Source organism: Carassius auratus, chromosome 1 (genome assembly GCF_003368295.1).
Source record: "Carassius auratus strain Wakin chromosome 1, ASM336829v1, whole genome shotgun sequence".
Lineage (NCBI taxonomy): Eukaryota > Metazoa > Chordata > Actinopteri > Cypriniformes > Cyprinidae > Carassius > Carassius auratus.
The window spans coordinates 2,328,411-2,345,780 of NC_039243.1; the positions used below are offsets into that span (position 1 = coordinate 2,328,411).

The following is a 17,370-nucleotide window of genomic DNA, read 5'->3' on the forward strand; positions in this document are numbered from 1 at the left end:
TATTTATTTATTTGGGGGGGGGGGGGGCATAAAGACAAAAATGCATCATGTGCAATTAATTTCACTGAAAAAAAAAAACTTGAAAAAAAAGCATTCATTTTATTTCTTATAGATCTTTAATCTTACACCTCAGAGGACACAGAACACTGCTGTTGCAAATCAGAGAAACTTTTGTTGTCAAAGCACATAAGTAATGTAAGTATAATTTCAGCTTTGACCAAAAGCAGGGTTATATTTTCTCATCGAATTCTAGAGGGAATAATGTTTTTTAAACCACATATTCATCAAGCAGTTCAGGGGATTTTAGATTTATAGTGAACATCACCTCATGTGAAGACATTATGACAAAACTCTTTGAATGTTTTTAAATATAGTCCTAACCGCACCAGCGTTAATAATCTTAAGTGTCAACATCAATTTATGTTTTAATTCAATCAAAGTCTACTAGAATGTCACTGAAAGTACATACTAAAATTAAATCCAGCTTCTAAGGTGAAATGAAAATTCCTCTCTCATATTTCATCTTTTTCCCGGCAACCGTTTTTTAACATTCACATTTATCATTACCTTGAAATTCTTCCAAACACTGTTGCTCAATGTTTAATTTCATAATTTCGGGATTTCATTTAAATGTAACACTTTTTTTTTTTTTTTTTCCACAAAGGCAGTTTGTTGTTAGTTTGTCTCCTAGATACCCTAAGACAATAACAAGAGTCTTGACTGGGTCCAAGAAACTCTTTCAAGGATGGCCAATATCCTCAGAGGAGGGAAGGAAACGATTCAGATTGTCAGATTGTCAGTCTTCAAGCCACTGCGACCCGTTCACACCATATATTACATCATAGTACCCATTATTTACTATCATGCACTCTTCCTGCTATAGAAATTGAACACGACTTATGGCCTTTTTAAGGGGCGAAGCAGGAGCCACTGAGAATCCCATTATATGTGTTAGCTTGTGTTTCAGGAGATGGGTGTGTGCTGGATTGGACATACAACAATGAAAGACAGTAGTGTGTACGAATTGTCTGTCCTCTCACAGTGTAAGAATTGTGTAGATACTTCATGCCTTCATGCCATCATATTATCTTTGTGTATGGTTATAGTTTTGTAGATGGAACCTACAGGTCCTATTATAATCCAGTAGCCCAAAGGTTAAATAGAAGTGGTATTTAGAAATGATGATGTTTTGAATAAACCAGTTCAACTGATTCAATTAATGATTCATAAAGACAGTCACTTGTTCCTGAATGAATCAGCATTTTTGAACAAACATTGAATGAAGATTCAATGACTTTGGATGTAACTGGATATGAATACTTCCCTCCTACATAGTAACCAAATGTGAAAAGAGTATTATGTCCAAATTCATAAAATATACAAAAATTTGCTTTATGACTGAAATTCTGAAGTGCATGTCCAGTGAATAATTAACTTTCCCATGAGGCCATGAGAGAGTGTGAAATGATGAAACTGACACAGGTGAATTACTTTCACAGTACACACATTCGTATCACATAGAACTAATGGTCAAAGTAAGAGCTTATTCAAACGAAGTACCCACTCATCATGGAATCTTGGCTTTTGAGCAAATCGGTTGAATTAATGATTCAATGGCTTACTCATAAAGATGGTTCTAGGTTGAATCAGGATTTTTGAACAAATTGGTTGAGCAAATGACCTTCTTAACTCAATCATAAAACTACACAAAGCCCTATCAGTGTCTTTTAGTCACCAAGAATTTGCGCCAATAATGGATGGAATGACTGTAATGGAAATTGACTTGACTTGGAATGCTTCTCAAGCAATCATATTCAAAGATCACACACACACACACACACACATTTCTTCCATTTCTTGGCAAAAAGCCAAGGTGCATTCTGACACTGTAGCAATATAAGTTTTGCCATAATCATGTAGGAAACTAAAGGTTTGAGTGTAGCAAATAGCATCACTCTCCTGAGATGCAGCTGACATGCAATACGTGCACTTCATATGTAAAGTTTTCTGAAGCTAGTTGGAGTTTTAGCAAGGAAAACAGACACATTTGAACTCCAGTGATTCAGATATAATAATAATAATTCAGATATAATAATAATAAACTCCTCAAATCGGTTTTCCTGATGATCCTTTGCACTCTGTACTCTCCCTTCAAGACAAACAAAGCGCATACACGAACAACTGAACTGTGAATTTGACATGGGCTGGAAAGGAAATATCGAGTGATTGTTGTTGAGACTGGCCATTTTTTCATTTTGGAGAGACACACGACGAACAGCCAAAGCGTTGCACAGAGAAAACAAACACTATAATCTGAAACACTGACACATACAACACTGGAATCTCAAACAAGAACGCACAATAATCTATTCCAAGCAAGGAATGTGTTTTTTTAATTCACAATGGCTATACCTGAACACTTGGGTTACAATGTGAAATGAATCAGACAAGTGGAATGTGTCTAGAAAAACATGACAGAGCGGCATGAATCTCTATTTTATCTATATAGGAAATGGCATGAAGCTGAATTTCTTAAATCCCACAGATGGACACCAGCCCAAAACAATGGCAAATATTACAATGAATTGCATTGGGAATTAGAGGAAGAGCATATGGAGACAAGGCAAGATTCACACAAACAGCATCTGTGGCATTCTGTTTGAAGGACTTCAACACAATATGTCCCTGCTTACTCAAGTCCCTGTGCTCCGGTGGTGCTGCCTGCCACCTGACTCCAGAACAGGAATTATCTGCCATGGAATCTGTTATTAATTCCTGTTTACACAGTCCACTTCCATGAATACATGAGCTGTGTGTTTTGATGGTCAATGAAATAACCCCAGATTAAGGATTTTTTGTAAAATTTTTGTTATTGTGAAACAACATAAACATACAAAAGTTATGTAAATTATGTCAACATCAGTGAAGTAAAGGCTGATGGTCACTAGTAGTGAATGATGAAAAGCATCAAATAAGCAGTTCATTGTTGTTGTGTGCTATATTTCATACATTCTGAAGCCATTTGTTAGTTTTCTTGTATATACTGAATCACAGATTTTTCAAGACGTGTGATCTTCTATGTTAGCACCCTTCTCTGATCTATTGGTTACATGCTTAGTTTTAACAAGATACAGTGAGAAGTTCCAGCTGTGTGATCATTTGGTTTTGTTATAGTATAAAATCCATCCGATTCACCGGTCACCTCATTTTATACTAACGTTCTGGACATTTTTACTAAAATAAGATAAAAACCATTTTATCTTATTTTAGTAAAAATGTCCAGAACGTTCTCTTTTAGGCCAAATGGCTCAAAAAAATGATGGTGAATTTCCTCGTATTATTCACTCCATGTGTTCTATAGCAAAACAGATTGAATTGCAAAAATTATTTATATTACACATGTTGAAAAATTTCAAATTTGGGTACAAATATTTGGTCTATTTCCTTTCACCTGCTCTCACTGAATAAGAAACCTTGATCTTTTGTTCCTTTTGTGTGATACCATGTTGCCCTCACAGGAATGAGATGTCCAGTTGTGCAGAGGAGTTACTTTCCTCTGTTTTTATTGAGTACCTTTGTTTCAAACTTCATACACTGTTACATGAATTGTTAGAATTAGAGTTCACACATAATAACACTATGCAGTTATCCATGGAGACCTGCAATTTATTTGGAAACAAGAAGAATGTGTTAACAGTTACAAAGAAACTGTATATGTTTCTGGCACATTATCACAAGCAATGTATGCTTTGGTGTATTAATTCAGCCATAGTGTGTATCCAATTATAATAGTGTAACAGGCAAAGTGAAGTGTTAAGGTGCTGCCATCTGGTGACTGAATCTGAAAATGTTAATTAAAAACAATTCATGTATCTCCCAAAACTAGTTGAATTGGATGATATTACACTGTGTAATCTAAGTATCCTTGCTAAATTACACAGATAATTTCAAATAGCAAATAAAAAACCATTGTAGAGACGACTTTGATGCAGTTTAGTAGGATACCAAACACTCTCCTAAAAACCTGGTTGTAATTTTCAAATAAAGCCAAAGAGCCTTATTATTTGGTTCAGGTGTGTTTGATTAGAGGTGGAATAAATTCAACACGTATGTGGCTCCGAAATTAGCAGAAACGAATAACCCTGATATGAATGATTGCACTTCCTTATACTGGTTATTACATGTAAGTTTTCTTGGACAAACTGATGTTTTATAAAAAATAATAAAAATATTAATATTTGCATGAGACAATAATGAAAAACAAACAAAAAACAGAATAACTTCATATATATATATATGCTGCAATTATTTTCTTAACAACAGTAACTCCATAAAACAATTTATCAACTTTTATTAAAACCCGTACAGAGCACAACATTTACAAATATGATTTGGGATGGACCAGGACAGTTCAGTAGCTCTTTGCGGTTTCATATGATTCAGGGAAGGCCAGACTCTTGTGTCCTGAACCCATGACCAGTGGCAGGATTCCAGCATTTGGCACCACATTCCATGAGAGAGTGAGAGTGATGTTCTTATTTGCCCTGTATTACAAATAGAAGATATTAAGTGCATCTACTTAGCATTTATGTGCAACCCTGTTTGTATATATGTGTGTATATATATATGTGTGTGTGTGTGTGTGTATATATACATGTATATGTATACACACACACACATACACACAAGCAAGTTTAAACTAGAGAAAGAAAATCCAAAATAATAATAAAAAAGCAACTAACCTCAGACCATTCCCATCATCAAAAAAGAAGTACTTGGATTTAACATCCTTCAGGTTTAGTTTGGTGTTGTCACCTCTCAAGATAATCCTGTCCCATAACACCACCTGGTTCAGTGCCTAGCATGGGATAAAGACTCCTTACTGATATGTACATCACAAGCAGGTCTGAAATATTATTATCTACAACACAACAAATACCCAGCTCTCAACAGATTTTCATCAACAAACAGTTAATTGCATTTACCAGGCTGACTCCCTGGATAGACTGAAGCAGGCAGGACTTACATTGCTTTTGGTTGAATATTCAGCAGTCAGGTAAAGAAAGAGCTCCTTTACATTCCAGTCAAATATTGGCTGCAGATGTTATAAAGCAGTTAAGGCAACTAATGCAAAGGTATTTAGAAATTCTGATGAATGGTGCACTGAAGTGGCATAAATGCATTTACACTGGAATTACATTTGCAAAAAAAAAAAAACTAAAAAAACCAAAATATAAAACATTGAATAAAGAAACATTAAAATAAAGGGAAAACTGAAATTATAATTACAAATCGGAAACTTTTGGTAGCCTTTTTCTAGCACGGGACAAAAATATTGTTTTAGAAAGCAATTCAGAATTTTCTTCTCAGTATTGCAAGTTTAGGCTAAATCTCACAAATTTTAGTTTTTTCCTTTGCATTTACTAAATATAAACTCAGAACTTCAAGTTCCAATAACATTTTCTGTGTTTTAATTTCATGGCTGGATATAAACTTTTTTAAATAAGAATTTAAACAAATTTCTCTCTAAGAAATGCAAAAAAAAAAAAAAAAAAGTCTGAATTGTGATTTACAATACTTACACTTATTATTTATTTATTTCTCATTGCATAAACAGGGTTCCATAGTAGTTGTTTTAATTTAATTGATTTTAATTTAGGCATCTACATGGTGGTAATTTAGTGGCACAGCAGTTGGTCTGTTCTGTCAAAAGGATATTAGCAGAGATGTCAAATGTCACAAAGCCCAAGTCACTCCTCTCCCGTGGTCCTGTGAAGTCGTCTACATTTTTACTGGAGAAAGAAGACAGAAGAGAGGGTAAGTAAAGTGCCTCTCTGCTTAAATGTGTGTGACAAGACAAACTACATTCAAACCTGCAACCATTCACTTTAAGAATGTACAAATGTAAATATAGTAATAGCAAAAATAAAATACTAACAGGGAAAAATATGAGTGAATGATGTTTATATTTTTATAGTTTCAGATCCAGATCAAAATATTGTTGAACAAAACTCGTTTAATTTGCATAGTTGATGTGCTGCACTGCTATAGGCCGCCAGGTCAGCAGCATCCACAACTCCCATATGCTGCAAAAACAAATGATTCTGAACGGACCATGGTGCCTCGTGAATATCAAATACATTTTTTTATGGGATAAGCACTAATTTCATATCGCTGTTGTGGACGCAGATTCAGAAACGGTGCAGTTAACTCACATCATGACTTTGGATACGTGTATATCCACCGGTACGCTTCGGTCTTTGAAGGCTGTGGTAATAAAGCATCCGAAAGTGAGAGCTGCCATCACACTGAGAGAGAAGGCGAAGAGCGAGTTCGCCCTCGACAATACTGTATTCATGTTTCAATCTAGTTCAAACTACAACAATGTAATGCAAAACAAATATATATTGTAACGCTCCGAGCGGCGGTTCAGAACAGGAAGTAAGGCAGTAAAGAGCTGACTCGGAAGCAAGACCTACTTCCTGTTTCATTCTGGTAAGTGCATACTGACACCCAGTGCTGAGGAAGGGGAATTCATCAACAAAGTGCAAAAGGTTTTTTTTTTTTTTTTTGTATGTGGGTCAAGTATACACACATTTAAATTTAACACAAAAAAGTGCACCGGAGTGTACATAACAACCACTAATTAAAACTCTATATTACTTTTAAAAAAGCCTCCTGTAGGAAATGACCCTGACCATTTGTGTATGTGGAATTTTCCACCGAATAAAACAATTTGTAAAAGAAAAATACAATTTATTGTATTATATTTTTTTTTTTCACAATACGCTTTTATGAGAAGCTGATTCACCTGATATAATGTCTTTTAGTACACATGTATGTACAATAACCTCCTATAAATGTGCTGTTGTTAATATTTCCTCAGAAGGACCACTTCAAGTTCTTAAAAATATATAAAAGCCAAATTAAATGTTTGTAAAATACTTTCATTGTAAATCGCTGCATTAATACTCATAAAAATATAATTAATATAAATATAAAGCTCCCATGGATCACATCATCAACCAAATAATTCTGGCTTCATCCTGGTAACTTCTGTTATAATTGGATTAATCATGCCTGATTGTGAACATGGTATTTTTTTTTTTCTACAATGGCAATGGTGCATAAACAAAAAAACTTTCAAAATACTGTCATCAGAATATATTACTCTGTAATGAGTGTAATGAAAACACAGCTGTCACAATGTATCATGAGACAATCTCATCTCTACTCTGGGTCCAGCTGCTTTGGGGAATAACTGGGCTGGCCTGGTATATGATCCCCATAAACACATCCCTGGATCCCATTCCAAAACATTCACAGTCACTGAGCAGCAGCAATGACTCAGATTTTGGAGGAGCGGCCTTTTGGCTTGCAGTATACCAATGTCTATCTCTCAATTTTTGTCCTTTTTTGCTTTAAACTTTTTGTCAAGATCAGCTTAAGCATACTGACCCACTTCTATGTGGTTAAAGGAAACCGTAAGGAGGCAGCCCGGATCGCAGCAGAGTACTACAATTTTGGCCAAGGGCACAGTAAGTTGGCAAGAATGGGACGAATTGAGGCTATATATTTTGGAGCACGTTCTGAGTCACTATATAGGGTCTTTATGTCTGTTTGTAAAGCACACTGGTAAAACTTTGCCTGGCTCTAGCGTGTCAAAAAGAAAGCTTCTGCAGCACGGCCCAGCTTGTAACACTGATTAAACTGGGTTAGCATGTTCTTCCAACAAAGAGTTATGGAAAGTTATTTAAGTTATTTTCTCATAGCATTTTTTAAATGGCTGAATGAAATTTTTTTGGTGCAATAAACTATATAGTAGCCTAAATGCATCCCTCACGTCTATTCATTATATATATATATATATATATATATATATATATATATATATATATATATATATATATATATATATATATATATATATATATATAATTTTTTTTTTTTTTTTTTTTTTGCTGCCTGAAGTCTGAAGAAAAATTTAATGATTTTGTCTTTGGAAATGTTTCTCTTTCTGTAAGCTATGATTCTCACTCATTTTGCAAATGACCTGATGTGAAATCTTAAACAAATTAACTGACATGAATGCTTGAATTATCCGTTTTCCCCAACAACAACAGAAAAATGTTTGGGGTGTCAGTCAGGTCTAGATGACGCAGAAGGTCGTATGACGTAATGTTAACACAATTTAAAACTGTCACAAATTTTGCAATACATCTATTTTTTTTTTTTTATAAATAAATGTTAAGGGTGTACGAGGGAATGTTTTCGTAATCCTGACTTACAGATACTTGCGTAGGAATAGTGGCACCGTTCTAATCTTAACATGAGATATAAATAGTTCAACGGAGGACTTGGTGCTATGGCGAACATTTATCTCATGAATATAAATTACGTTAGGTTACGTGCGCCTAGGCGTAATCTTAGTAAGTGGGCTTTTATCATTCTACTATGGCAAAGGCTCGGCTTATGACTATTAGGTACGTTATGTGACCAGACGCTCCTTAAAAATTTAGCAATCAACGTCACCGTGACTTGATTAATATTCATAAGCAAAATCTTTGCCGTAGCCAACACGGAACCCAGAGCCGTGAAGGAACGCTACCCCAACCATAACCCTAACCAATTAAATTAAAGGACTTTATCCACGCCCCCTATCTTTCGACACGCCCTAATATCTCGCCACGCTCACTGCTCCAGCCTGCAGCCAACCCTACTTGCTGAGGTCTGAAACAACAACAACAAGCTGAGCAGCCAATCAAAGAGGGCCGCTGCTGGTTTACGCTTTGAATCAAACATGCCTGAAGTTCCCCGCAGAGAACCCCAGTACTCAGACAATATTTCCAAGAAAAGAAAACGAAAGGACGTCGACGATTTATCCGAGAAAAAGAAATCGCGCTGGGGTATTTTGATTAGTCAAGGTGAGTTATCGACATTTATAAATAAATGTGCCTTTATTTTGCGCCCCGCTGTCACTTTGCGGTAATGTATTTGTATATAAGTGCGGATCTTCTGTCTAAAATGACAAAAAATAATTAATTTAATATTAGATCAATAATAGGAACAAATTATATTATTAATCACGTTCTCAATATTAATCGTTAATATAATCATTAATATTTTTTTTTAATATTTATTCTATATTATATTAGCATTATTAAATAAAAATATTAAAACTGAATGGAATAGAGCTTTGACTAAGGATGGATATTATTACATACAGTGTCAATCCGAAGCACGCACACCTGGGAGCATCATTCTCAAGAGAGCAGAATGAAATTAATGAAAAAGTACTGCGGATAGTCATGCAAAGCTGGTATGCGCTTGTTGCATTTATATTGGTCATTTATAGTTTGCAGTGGGGGACTAAAATAAATAAATAAATAAATAACATTTTGTTCCAAAAAACGTGGTTAATCTTTCCTATATCTCCCACAACCGAAATACACAACTGGCTAGCTTATTTGCAGACTATGCATACAGTAAGTGTAGGAACATAGCATTCACTGTGTAATGTATTTATCATGTAGTGTACTTGGCCTAGTAGTTTTTAGTTTAAGGTGAAAATCTGGTGTTGTTTTAGTGTTTTTATTGCTGCACACAGCTATAGATACAGTTATTGCTAGTTTAGCGACATTTGAACCCTTTTAGAAAGGCCATCAGTGTTCAAGTAAACACAGTTATAGGCTATTGTGTGTTTGGACTCCTTCTGCATTATGCATTAGACATGGTCCTTTACCCTGTATTGTGTAGGGGGAGGGATCTCTGCCATGTGCCATAGAATAGTTGAATAGTACTCTCTTGCTTACTTGTATCTTCTTTGCTTAGGCTAAGCATGGAAGTAACAAGTGGTCCTTGTCTCCATGGAGCCCAGCTGTAGTCACATGAACAGAACAGGATCTGAAATATTCATGAAAGCTTTCACAGAGTCTCAGTAAAGACTCTTAAACAGAGGGCATTCATACTGAGCAGTGCCAGTATGTTTCTCTGACATAATGAAGTAGTTTAACTCATTCTTAAATGCTCAAGAAAACACAAAACCACACAAACTGCATCATTAAATGACACTAGCATCTAGTAATCTAGTATCATTGTAATTTCCTGATGCATGGCTGTGACCTAAAGTTCCAGGTGTCAATCTGAAATCTCAGTGGCAGTAACTCGCTCAGCTAAGCTGAAAAGAGAAGATGACATCTTTTTTTTTTTTTGCGCCTGAAGTTGACAGCCGTCCTATCATTTACAGGCTATGGCATATTCGCATCAATGACTAAATGTGGCATAGGGCGATGGAGACATGGGTATGTAGGAGAATCTCTTGCTCTTTGGCCTCGTTCTGTGCCAGGAATGGCAGTTGCAGAAGGAAGTTGTCACATGTTGTTTTGGCTAGATTGAGCTCCTGCTAAATTTAGATCTCCTCAATCTACTCTGAATGTACGGTAGGAGCTACTGCTAGTACTTACCTGGCAGGGGAGACACTATGATCAAGAAGGCGGTTTATCCAGAGTGAGGCTTATCCATTGCACTCCGGCCTTGCTGACCCCTGCAAATTCCCCAAATGTGGGAATCTTGACTGCATAGTTTATGGTATTGGGGGACTGCGTTTGTGCTCTCCCCTTAAAGTTTTTTTTTTTTAGGGTAAGTCGTGGCCTAGTGCTTAGAGAGTTTGACTCCTAAACCTAAGGTTGTGGTCCCGAGTCTTGGGCCGACAATAACACAAAATTAAAAAATTAGAGCTATGGACCTCTGGTTGAGTCGACATGGAATGACCCTTTAGCTCTTTCTGAAGAGTAAAGCTGGTAGAGATGCTTGTACACTGACATGGCTTCTGCTTGAACACATGATGGAAAAGACATGCTATCCAAAATGCCCTGTTGCCAGGTATGGAGAGCTCTTGCATTTGCTGCCTTATTGCTCTTATTGTTTTCATTTTTATTTCATACTGAAGCAACACAAGGGAGTCTGTGTCCAAATGACTCAACAGTTGAAATGAGTCAGCCTTTATTGTATCTAGAGTGCTGATCCACTCTTATTGTAGATGATAATGCTTTGCCATTTTCAGCAATTCTACTCATAGGCTCTCTGCTCAACAGCTGTCAATGGGCAGTGTCAAAATCACCAGTACTTGCACCACTCTCACTTGAGAATGTACTGAAAATATATGAAGTCCGACTGTGGATGAGTGGGTGTTTTAAAGCTCTTGAATTACATGGTAGAGCTTTTATAACAATTGGTTAGCTTTTAAATACAGTTAATTATGGTTGCTGGGGGGGGGGGGGGGGGGGGGGGGGTTGTGCTTAGTTTTTGTGAGATGAAAGGGCATTTATTAGTCATGGGGAACAGTTAGGTGTCAGTACATTTGTTTATCACTGAGAATAATTTGGTGTGTGTTTACAGGTTCATGGGCGGATCGTTCTCCACTTCATGAAGCTGCGTGTCAGGGTCGACTTCTGGCACTTAAGACTCTTCTCTCACAGGTTTACAAATATATGCACATACAGACACGGGACAGAAATTGTTAAAAAGAGGTCAAATTAATATGTTAGCATTTCTAAGAAAATACTTTGTTTATGTGTTTTTTCCTCCATATTACCAGGGTTACAATGCAAATATCATCACCATTGATCATGTGACTCCACTGCACGAAGCTTGTCTGGGAGATCATGTAGCATGTGCCAGGGCTCTCATAGAAGCCGGTGCCAATGTGAGTTTTAGTTATTAAACAACATAGGATTAATTATTAAAAAGGTACATCAAAATACCATTGTTTTACCCATCAAATATTTAAATGTTTAATTTCAATAATTAATTTAATATTATAATTAAATGTAAAATATTATACGTAACACTTTATATTTAATTTAATAAATTGCATACATTTATAATATTAAAAACATGACAACTAGCCCCCCCAAAAAACCACAGCGTTGTCAGGTATTGGTAAGGGAGGAACTCAGGTGCAGACAGGGATTCTCAAACAAAGGGTTTATTACAAAAGGGGAAACAAAAACCCACGAGGGGGAAAACACGGAGCAAGGTAAAGACTAAATAACTAAAACAGGACTGGACTGACAAGATAAACAAGGACTCTAAATACTAACTATAAACAAACACTCACGGTAATACAAACACTTCTTAAGGAACAATCACAGAGTGGAACAATCACAATCACAGGTACAATGAACCGACGCAAGACAGAGCACACTAGGAGATCTAAATAGGGGTACTAATCAAGACACGACAGGTGGCACAGATGGGACAATCAAGACACGACTAGGTTAACAAGGGGGGCGGGGCAAGGGAACGAGACAACAAGCACATGGCCCAAAGACAAGGCCATGTGCTTGTACACAAAACACGGGTCTGCCATGATCCTGCCTCAAGACTAGGAAAAATCAAGGACACGAGGGCAGGATCATGACAGAACCCCTCCCTTAAGGAGCGGCTTCCAGACGCTCCTCAAGGGAACATCAAACACGGGACATGACGGACTGGGACACCGACACAAACCAACAAGACATGACACATAATAACAATGGCAAACATGAATACACAACGGCAGGGTTAGGGTGACAAATCAAAAAGAACAAACAGGGAAGGGGAGGGGGCGGGACCACAAAGTTCATGGGGGACAGACCAGGGCGGGTGGGGGGGGTAGGAATCTTAGGAGGGTAGGACGAAGGCTGACGACGGGGGGTACGGGCAGGTCTGGGTGGTGAGGGGCGGGGAGGGGTCTCGGGACTACTGACGGGGGACATGACAGGAGCAGACAAGGGACGCGGGGCAACAACATCTACTGGACACGGGGCAACATCTACTGGACACGGGGCGACAACATCTACTGGACACGGGGCCACATCCACAGGACACATGACTACATCAGCAGGACACGGGGCTACACTCACGGGACACGGGGAGATGACATCTACGGGACATGGGACCACATTAACGGGACACGGGACCACATTAACGGGACACGGGGCCACATCAACAGGACACATGACTACATCAACGGGACACGGGGAGACGACATCTACGGGACACGGGGAGACGACATCTACGGGACACGGGGCCACATCTACGGGACACGGGGCCACATCAACGGGACACGGGGCCACATCAACAGGACACGGGGCCACATCAACAGGACACGGGGAGACAACGGCTGGACACTTAGGACTTCTGGGGACAGGGTCAGGGGACAAAACAGGACTGACGGGGACTTCTAGGATTTGGACAAGACGGGACAAATAATCAGAAAAGGCTTTAGCAGCCAGGACAATTGGCATCTCCTTACGAGATGAGACAGACTGTACAAGAGTCTTTGCTGCAGAGTCGGCCGCGGCTCTCTTCTCCGCTCTCACGACTGCAGACTTGAATACGGCTTTCTTCTTTGCCGGCTCGGGCACGCCAGCGCTGCTCGCTGCTGGCTCGGGCACGCTCGCCGCTGCTGGCTCGGGCACGCTCGCCGCTGCTGGCTCGGGCACGCTCGCCGCTGCTGGCTCGGGCACGCTCGACGCTGCTGGCTCGGGCACGCCAGCTCTCGACGCTGCTGGCTCGGGCACGCCAGCTCTCGACGCTGCTGGCTCGGGCACGCCAGCTCTCGACGCTGCTGGCTCGGGCACGCCAGCTCTCGACGCTGCTGGCTCGGGCACGCCAGCTCTCGACGCTGCTGGCTCGGGCACGCCAGCTCTCGACGCTGCTGGCTCGGGCACGCCAGCTCTCGACGCTGCTGGCTCGGGCACGCCAGCTCTCGACGCTGCTGGCTCGGGCACGCCAGCTCTCGACGCTGCTGGCTCGGGCACGCCAGCTCTCGACGCTGCTGGCTCGGGCACGCCAGCTCTCGACGCTGCTGGCTCGGGCACGCCAGCTCTCGACGCTGCTGGCTCGGGCACGCCAGCTCTCGACGCTGCTGGCTCGGGCACGCCAGCTCTCGACGCTGCTGGCTCGGGCACGCCAGCTCTCGACGCTGCTGGCACGGGCACGCCAGCTCTCGACGCTGCTGGCACGGGCACGCCAGCTCTCGACGCTGCTGGCACGGGCACGCCAGCTCTCGACGCTGCTGGCACGGGCACGCCAGCTCTCGACGCTGCTGGCACGGGCACGCCAGCTCTCGACGCTGCTGGCACGGGCATCCAGCATTGCCTCCTGTCCGCTGAGTTCCATTCTGGTCGGTTCATTCTGTCAGGTATTGGTAAGGGAGGAACTCAGGTGCAGACAGGGATTCTCAAACAAAGGGTTTATTACAAAAGGGGAAACAAAAACCCACGAGGGGGAAAACACGGAGCAAGGTAAAGACTAAATAACTAAAACAGGACTGGACTGACAAGATAAACAAGGACTCTAAATACTAACTATAAACAAACACTCACGGTAATACAAACACTTCTTAAGGAACAATCACAGAGTGGAACAATCACAATCACAGGTACAATGAACCGACGCAAGACAGAGTACACTAGGAGATCTAAATAGGGGTACTAATCAAGACACGACAGGTGGCACAGATGGGACAATCAAGACACGACTAGGTTAACAAGGGGGGCGGGGCAAGGGAATGAGACAACACAAGCACATGGCCCAAAGACAAGGCCATGTGCTTGTACACAAAACACGGGTCTGCCATGATCCTGCCTCAAGACTAGGAAAAATCAAGGACACGAGGGCAGGATCATGACAAGCGTACCCTGACTAGACATTTCTGAAATATACTGTTGTCATGAGTACACGGATCAGTTCATACATATATATGTATGTATGTATTATACAATGGATCATTGCTTAAATGTTTGCCAGTGTGCTTAATTTTTTTTGTGTGTGTGTTTTATGGCTATAGCGAAAATATGTTGATGATGAAATGTTAAGTTGGAAGATAAAGTTCACAAAATAATTAAACTTTTGGAACCTACTAAAATTCTAAAGAATGATCTAAATTATGTAATTGGAATTTTATCTCCACACCATATACAGTAGTTACTGAAATATAGCAACTTATGATAAATTCCCTTTGTAATAACGACCCCCAGGCTTTCTTAATTGTTGAAGGAAAGGCTTTGTGTTTTCTTGATCTTTGTATAATAGAAGACAATGCTCAGACTGAACTGTTTATGCAGATTGTGTTAAAATAGTCTTGTATGTGGCAGGTGAATGCTACGACTATTGACGGCGTGACCCCGCTGTTTAACGCCTGCTCAGCCGGAAGTGTCACCTGCGCAGAAGTGCTTTTGGAACATGGAGCAAAACCACAGGCAGAAGCATTCCAGCCTTCGCCAATTCATGAGGCCTCTAGCAAAGGTATGCAGTTCTGCTTTCTAGGTAACTGCTCCAGTCTAACAACAACAACAAAATCAATTGATTTCAATGTATTGTATTTATTGCAAAGGTTACAAAAATGTAAACAGAGATGTTCTTGTTGTCTCAGGCCAGGCAGCATGTATAGAATCTCTCATCTCGTGGGGAGCAGATGTAGATTTCGACATACCTCATCTAGGAACACCTCTCTACATCGCCTGTGTCTCCCAGCAGCTCCAGTGTACACAGAAACTTCTGGATGGAGGTGAGTTTGGTGTGGCTCTGTGCACACCTTTACTGTTCAAACTACACAAAAAAAAGAAATTAAATTACTTGGTGTATTTTAGTGAGTTCAGACCATATCACCTTAGTTCTTTAGTTTTTATTTTACCCTATCATAACTGAATCTGTTTTTCTTAGGAGCGAATGTGCATAAGGGCCATTTCCTTGAGACACCACTGCACGCTGCAGCACAGAAGGACTGTCCAGAAATCATCAGAGTGCTGCTCGATTTCGGCGCTAACATCAATGCTCGTAACCTGGAGCTACAAAGGCCACTGGAGACAGCGCCACCCAGCAGTACGGCAGAGGCTGTGCTCCTTCTTTATGAAGGTAATGTTGCTCATTTGATTTTGATTTTGAAATTATCCAGAATTTTGAATGCAATTGAAGTTGCATGATTATTTTACAACCCTGTCCTCCAACCAATATGCCTGTATAGGTCATTTGTTCATATCCCTGAAATACGATCCATCAGAGTGTATACTACAATTGTGCCCCTATCGGCAACAGGATGTTTTCATATTAATCTTTCTTACTCTATTATTTGTGCTATAATTCGGGTTTCGTGAAGCTCAGTATTGCATTATATGACGATATGTTATCATGCAAGCATGTGTACGATCCCTGAGAACGCACATGCTCATAAAATGTATATGCTCTATAAATCACAATTTTGCATTATTTCTGTGAGGGGTAGGTTTAGGGGTGGGGTTAGGTGTGGTCATTCGAACAAATAAGCCAACTAGTAAAATATGTACAAATTACTGTGAGATCGGTGTAAAAAGTCCACACATTGCATTTAAATAAACGCGCATTATGATTGTTAATAATTGTTAATTTTAATGATTGTTAATTATACGTCATTTCATGATGACAGATGCAACACGATACTATCATTATTTTTACGCCCGCTAGAGGGCGCTTAACTTTAAAACATAAATATAGGTCGTAATAAGGTGCTTGCACAAATTACCTATATGGTCGTTTTTTGTTGGAGGATGGGCTCTTATTTTAGGCTGGGTCACTTTGTCCATATACTCTAAAAGCTGTTTAAAAATATATGTATTTTATTTTTTAATAAGGGGATCCTTGCTAAATTTGATTGTTTCCTCATTGATAGCCATGCCGCGGTCTCTGTGTCAGCTGTGTAGACTGAGTATTCGAAACTACATGGGCCGATCCAGACTGCATCTGATTTCCCACCTCAGACTGCCTACTCTGCTCAAGAGTTTCCTCCAGTACAGACAGATTCTGTAACTCCCTCCATAAAGCCACCCCCCCCCCCATTTTCTTATATTATGTGCATTAATGTACAAAAAGGTCACCCAGTCTTGCTTGTGAACCCCAACGCACAAAAAACAAAATCATGCTAGCCTTTCATTTTACTTATTCAAGTTCAAACGCTTTTTTTTTTATACTTGGATATTTTTGTGTATCTAATGAACCTAAGTTATATTTTTGTAAATAATATCTTCACAAGATTAATGTAAATGTAGTCATTTTAACCCACACATTCTTATATGTCGATATAAACAGCATGCCTAATATGATTGCCTAAAATTGATCATGTCAGGATGAAATTATTAAAGTGCATGTCAATATAGTGAATTTTATATATTTTTTTTAATCAAAGTAATAATAATAAAAATAATAATAATTCCCAAAAGTACAACCCTTCAGTTTGCTATCTGTATTTTCACAGCTTCCCAAGTTGCATCCTGACCTGTTAACACAAGACAAATAAAGAATGACATGTAAAATTTGATTGTCTAATTGGTCTCCTTTCTTATAATTATT

The 17,370-nt window shown here is 39.4% G+C and overlaps 2 protein-coding genes and 1 non-coding gene across 6 annotated transcripts; 2 read left to right on the top strand and 1 right to left on the bottom strand.

Annotated features, from left to right (window-relative positions):
• Nucleotides 1-4,327: 4,327 nt before the first annotated feature.
• Nucleotides 4,328-6,473, bottom strand: LOC113112993 (signal peptidase complex subunit 3). The gene is made up of 5 exons (XM_026279101.1): nucleotides 6,216-6,473; nucleotides 5,719-5,792; nucleotides 5,027-5,103; nucleotides 4,743-4,858; nucleotides 4,328-4,544 (listed from the first exon to the last, which is right to left on the bottom strand). Exons 1-5 carry the CDS (start codon nucleotides 6,356-6,358, stop codon nucleotides 4,412-4,414), a joined length of 543 nt encoding a protein of 180 aa, XP_026134886.1. The 5' UTR covers nucleotides 6,359-6,473; the 3' UTR covers nucleotides 4,328-4,411.
• Nucleotides 6,474-7,291: 818 nt separating this feature from the next.
• On the top strand, nucleotides 7,292-17,336 carry LOC113113051 (ankyrin repeat and SOCS box protein 5-like). Of its 4 annotated transcripts, none has more exons than XM_026279229.1 (7): nucleotides 7,293-7,538; nucleotides 11,398-11,477; nucleotides 11,597-11,704; nucleotides 15,144-15,294; nucleotides 15,422-15,556; nucleotides 15,712-15,903; nucleotides 16,694-17,336. In XM_026279229.1, the coding sequence occupies exons 1-7, from the start codon at nucleotides 7,343-7,345 to the stop codon at nucleotides 16,828-16,830; spliced, it is 999 nt and encodes a 332-aa protein (XP_026135014.1). In that variant the 5' UTR covers nucleotides 7,293-7,342; the 3' UTR covers nucleotides 16,831-17,336. The 4 variants fall into 4 exon arrangements, with proteins under 4 accessions (XP_026135139.1, XP_026135014.1, XP_026135187.1 ...); XM_026279303.1 differs by lacking the exon at nucleotides 7,293-7,538 and adding an exon at nucleotides 8,423-8,924; XM_026279354.1 differs by lacking the exon at nucleotides 11,597-11,704 and having other exon boundaries at nucleotides 7,292-7,538.
• On the top strand, nucleotides 10,456-10,619 carry LOC113110199 (U1 spliceosomal RNA). The gene has a single exon (XR_003293100.1). It is a non-coding gene; the product is annotated as a U1 spliceosomal RNA (small nuclear RNA).
• Nucleotides 17,337-17,370: the final 34 nt, after the last annotated feature.

Bases quoted from the DNA above. Each gene is read 5' to 3' on its own strand.
- LOC113113051 (XM_026279229.1), top strand. From the start codon at position 7,343: ATGACTCAGATTTTGGAGGAGCGGCCTTTTGGCTTGCAGTATACCAAT. The intron at 11,705-15,143 runs GTGAGTTTTAGT...TGTATGTGGCAG, and splicing joins TCATAGAAGCCGGTGCCAAT to GTGAATGCTACGACTATTGA. The intron at 15,904-16,693 runs GTAATGTTGCTC...CCTCATTGATAG, and splicing joins TGTGCTCCTTCTTTATGAAG to CCATGCCGCGGTCTCTGTGT.
- LOC113112993 (XM_026279101.1), bottom strand. From the start codon at position 6,358: ATGAATACAGTATTGTCGAGGGCGAACTCGCTCTTCGCCTTCTCTCTC. The intron at 5,793-6,215 runs GTGAGTTAACTG...TTCTTTCTCCAG, and splicing joins CACGTATCCAAAGTCATGAT to TAAAAATGTAGACGACTTCA. The intron at 4,859-5,026 runs GTAAGTCCTGCC...ATCCCATGCTAG, and splicing joins AATATTCAACCAAAAGCAAT to GCACTGAACCAGGTGGTGTT.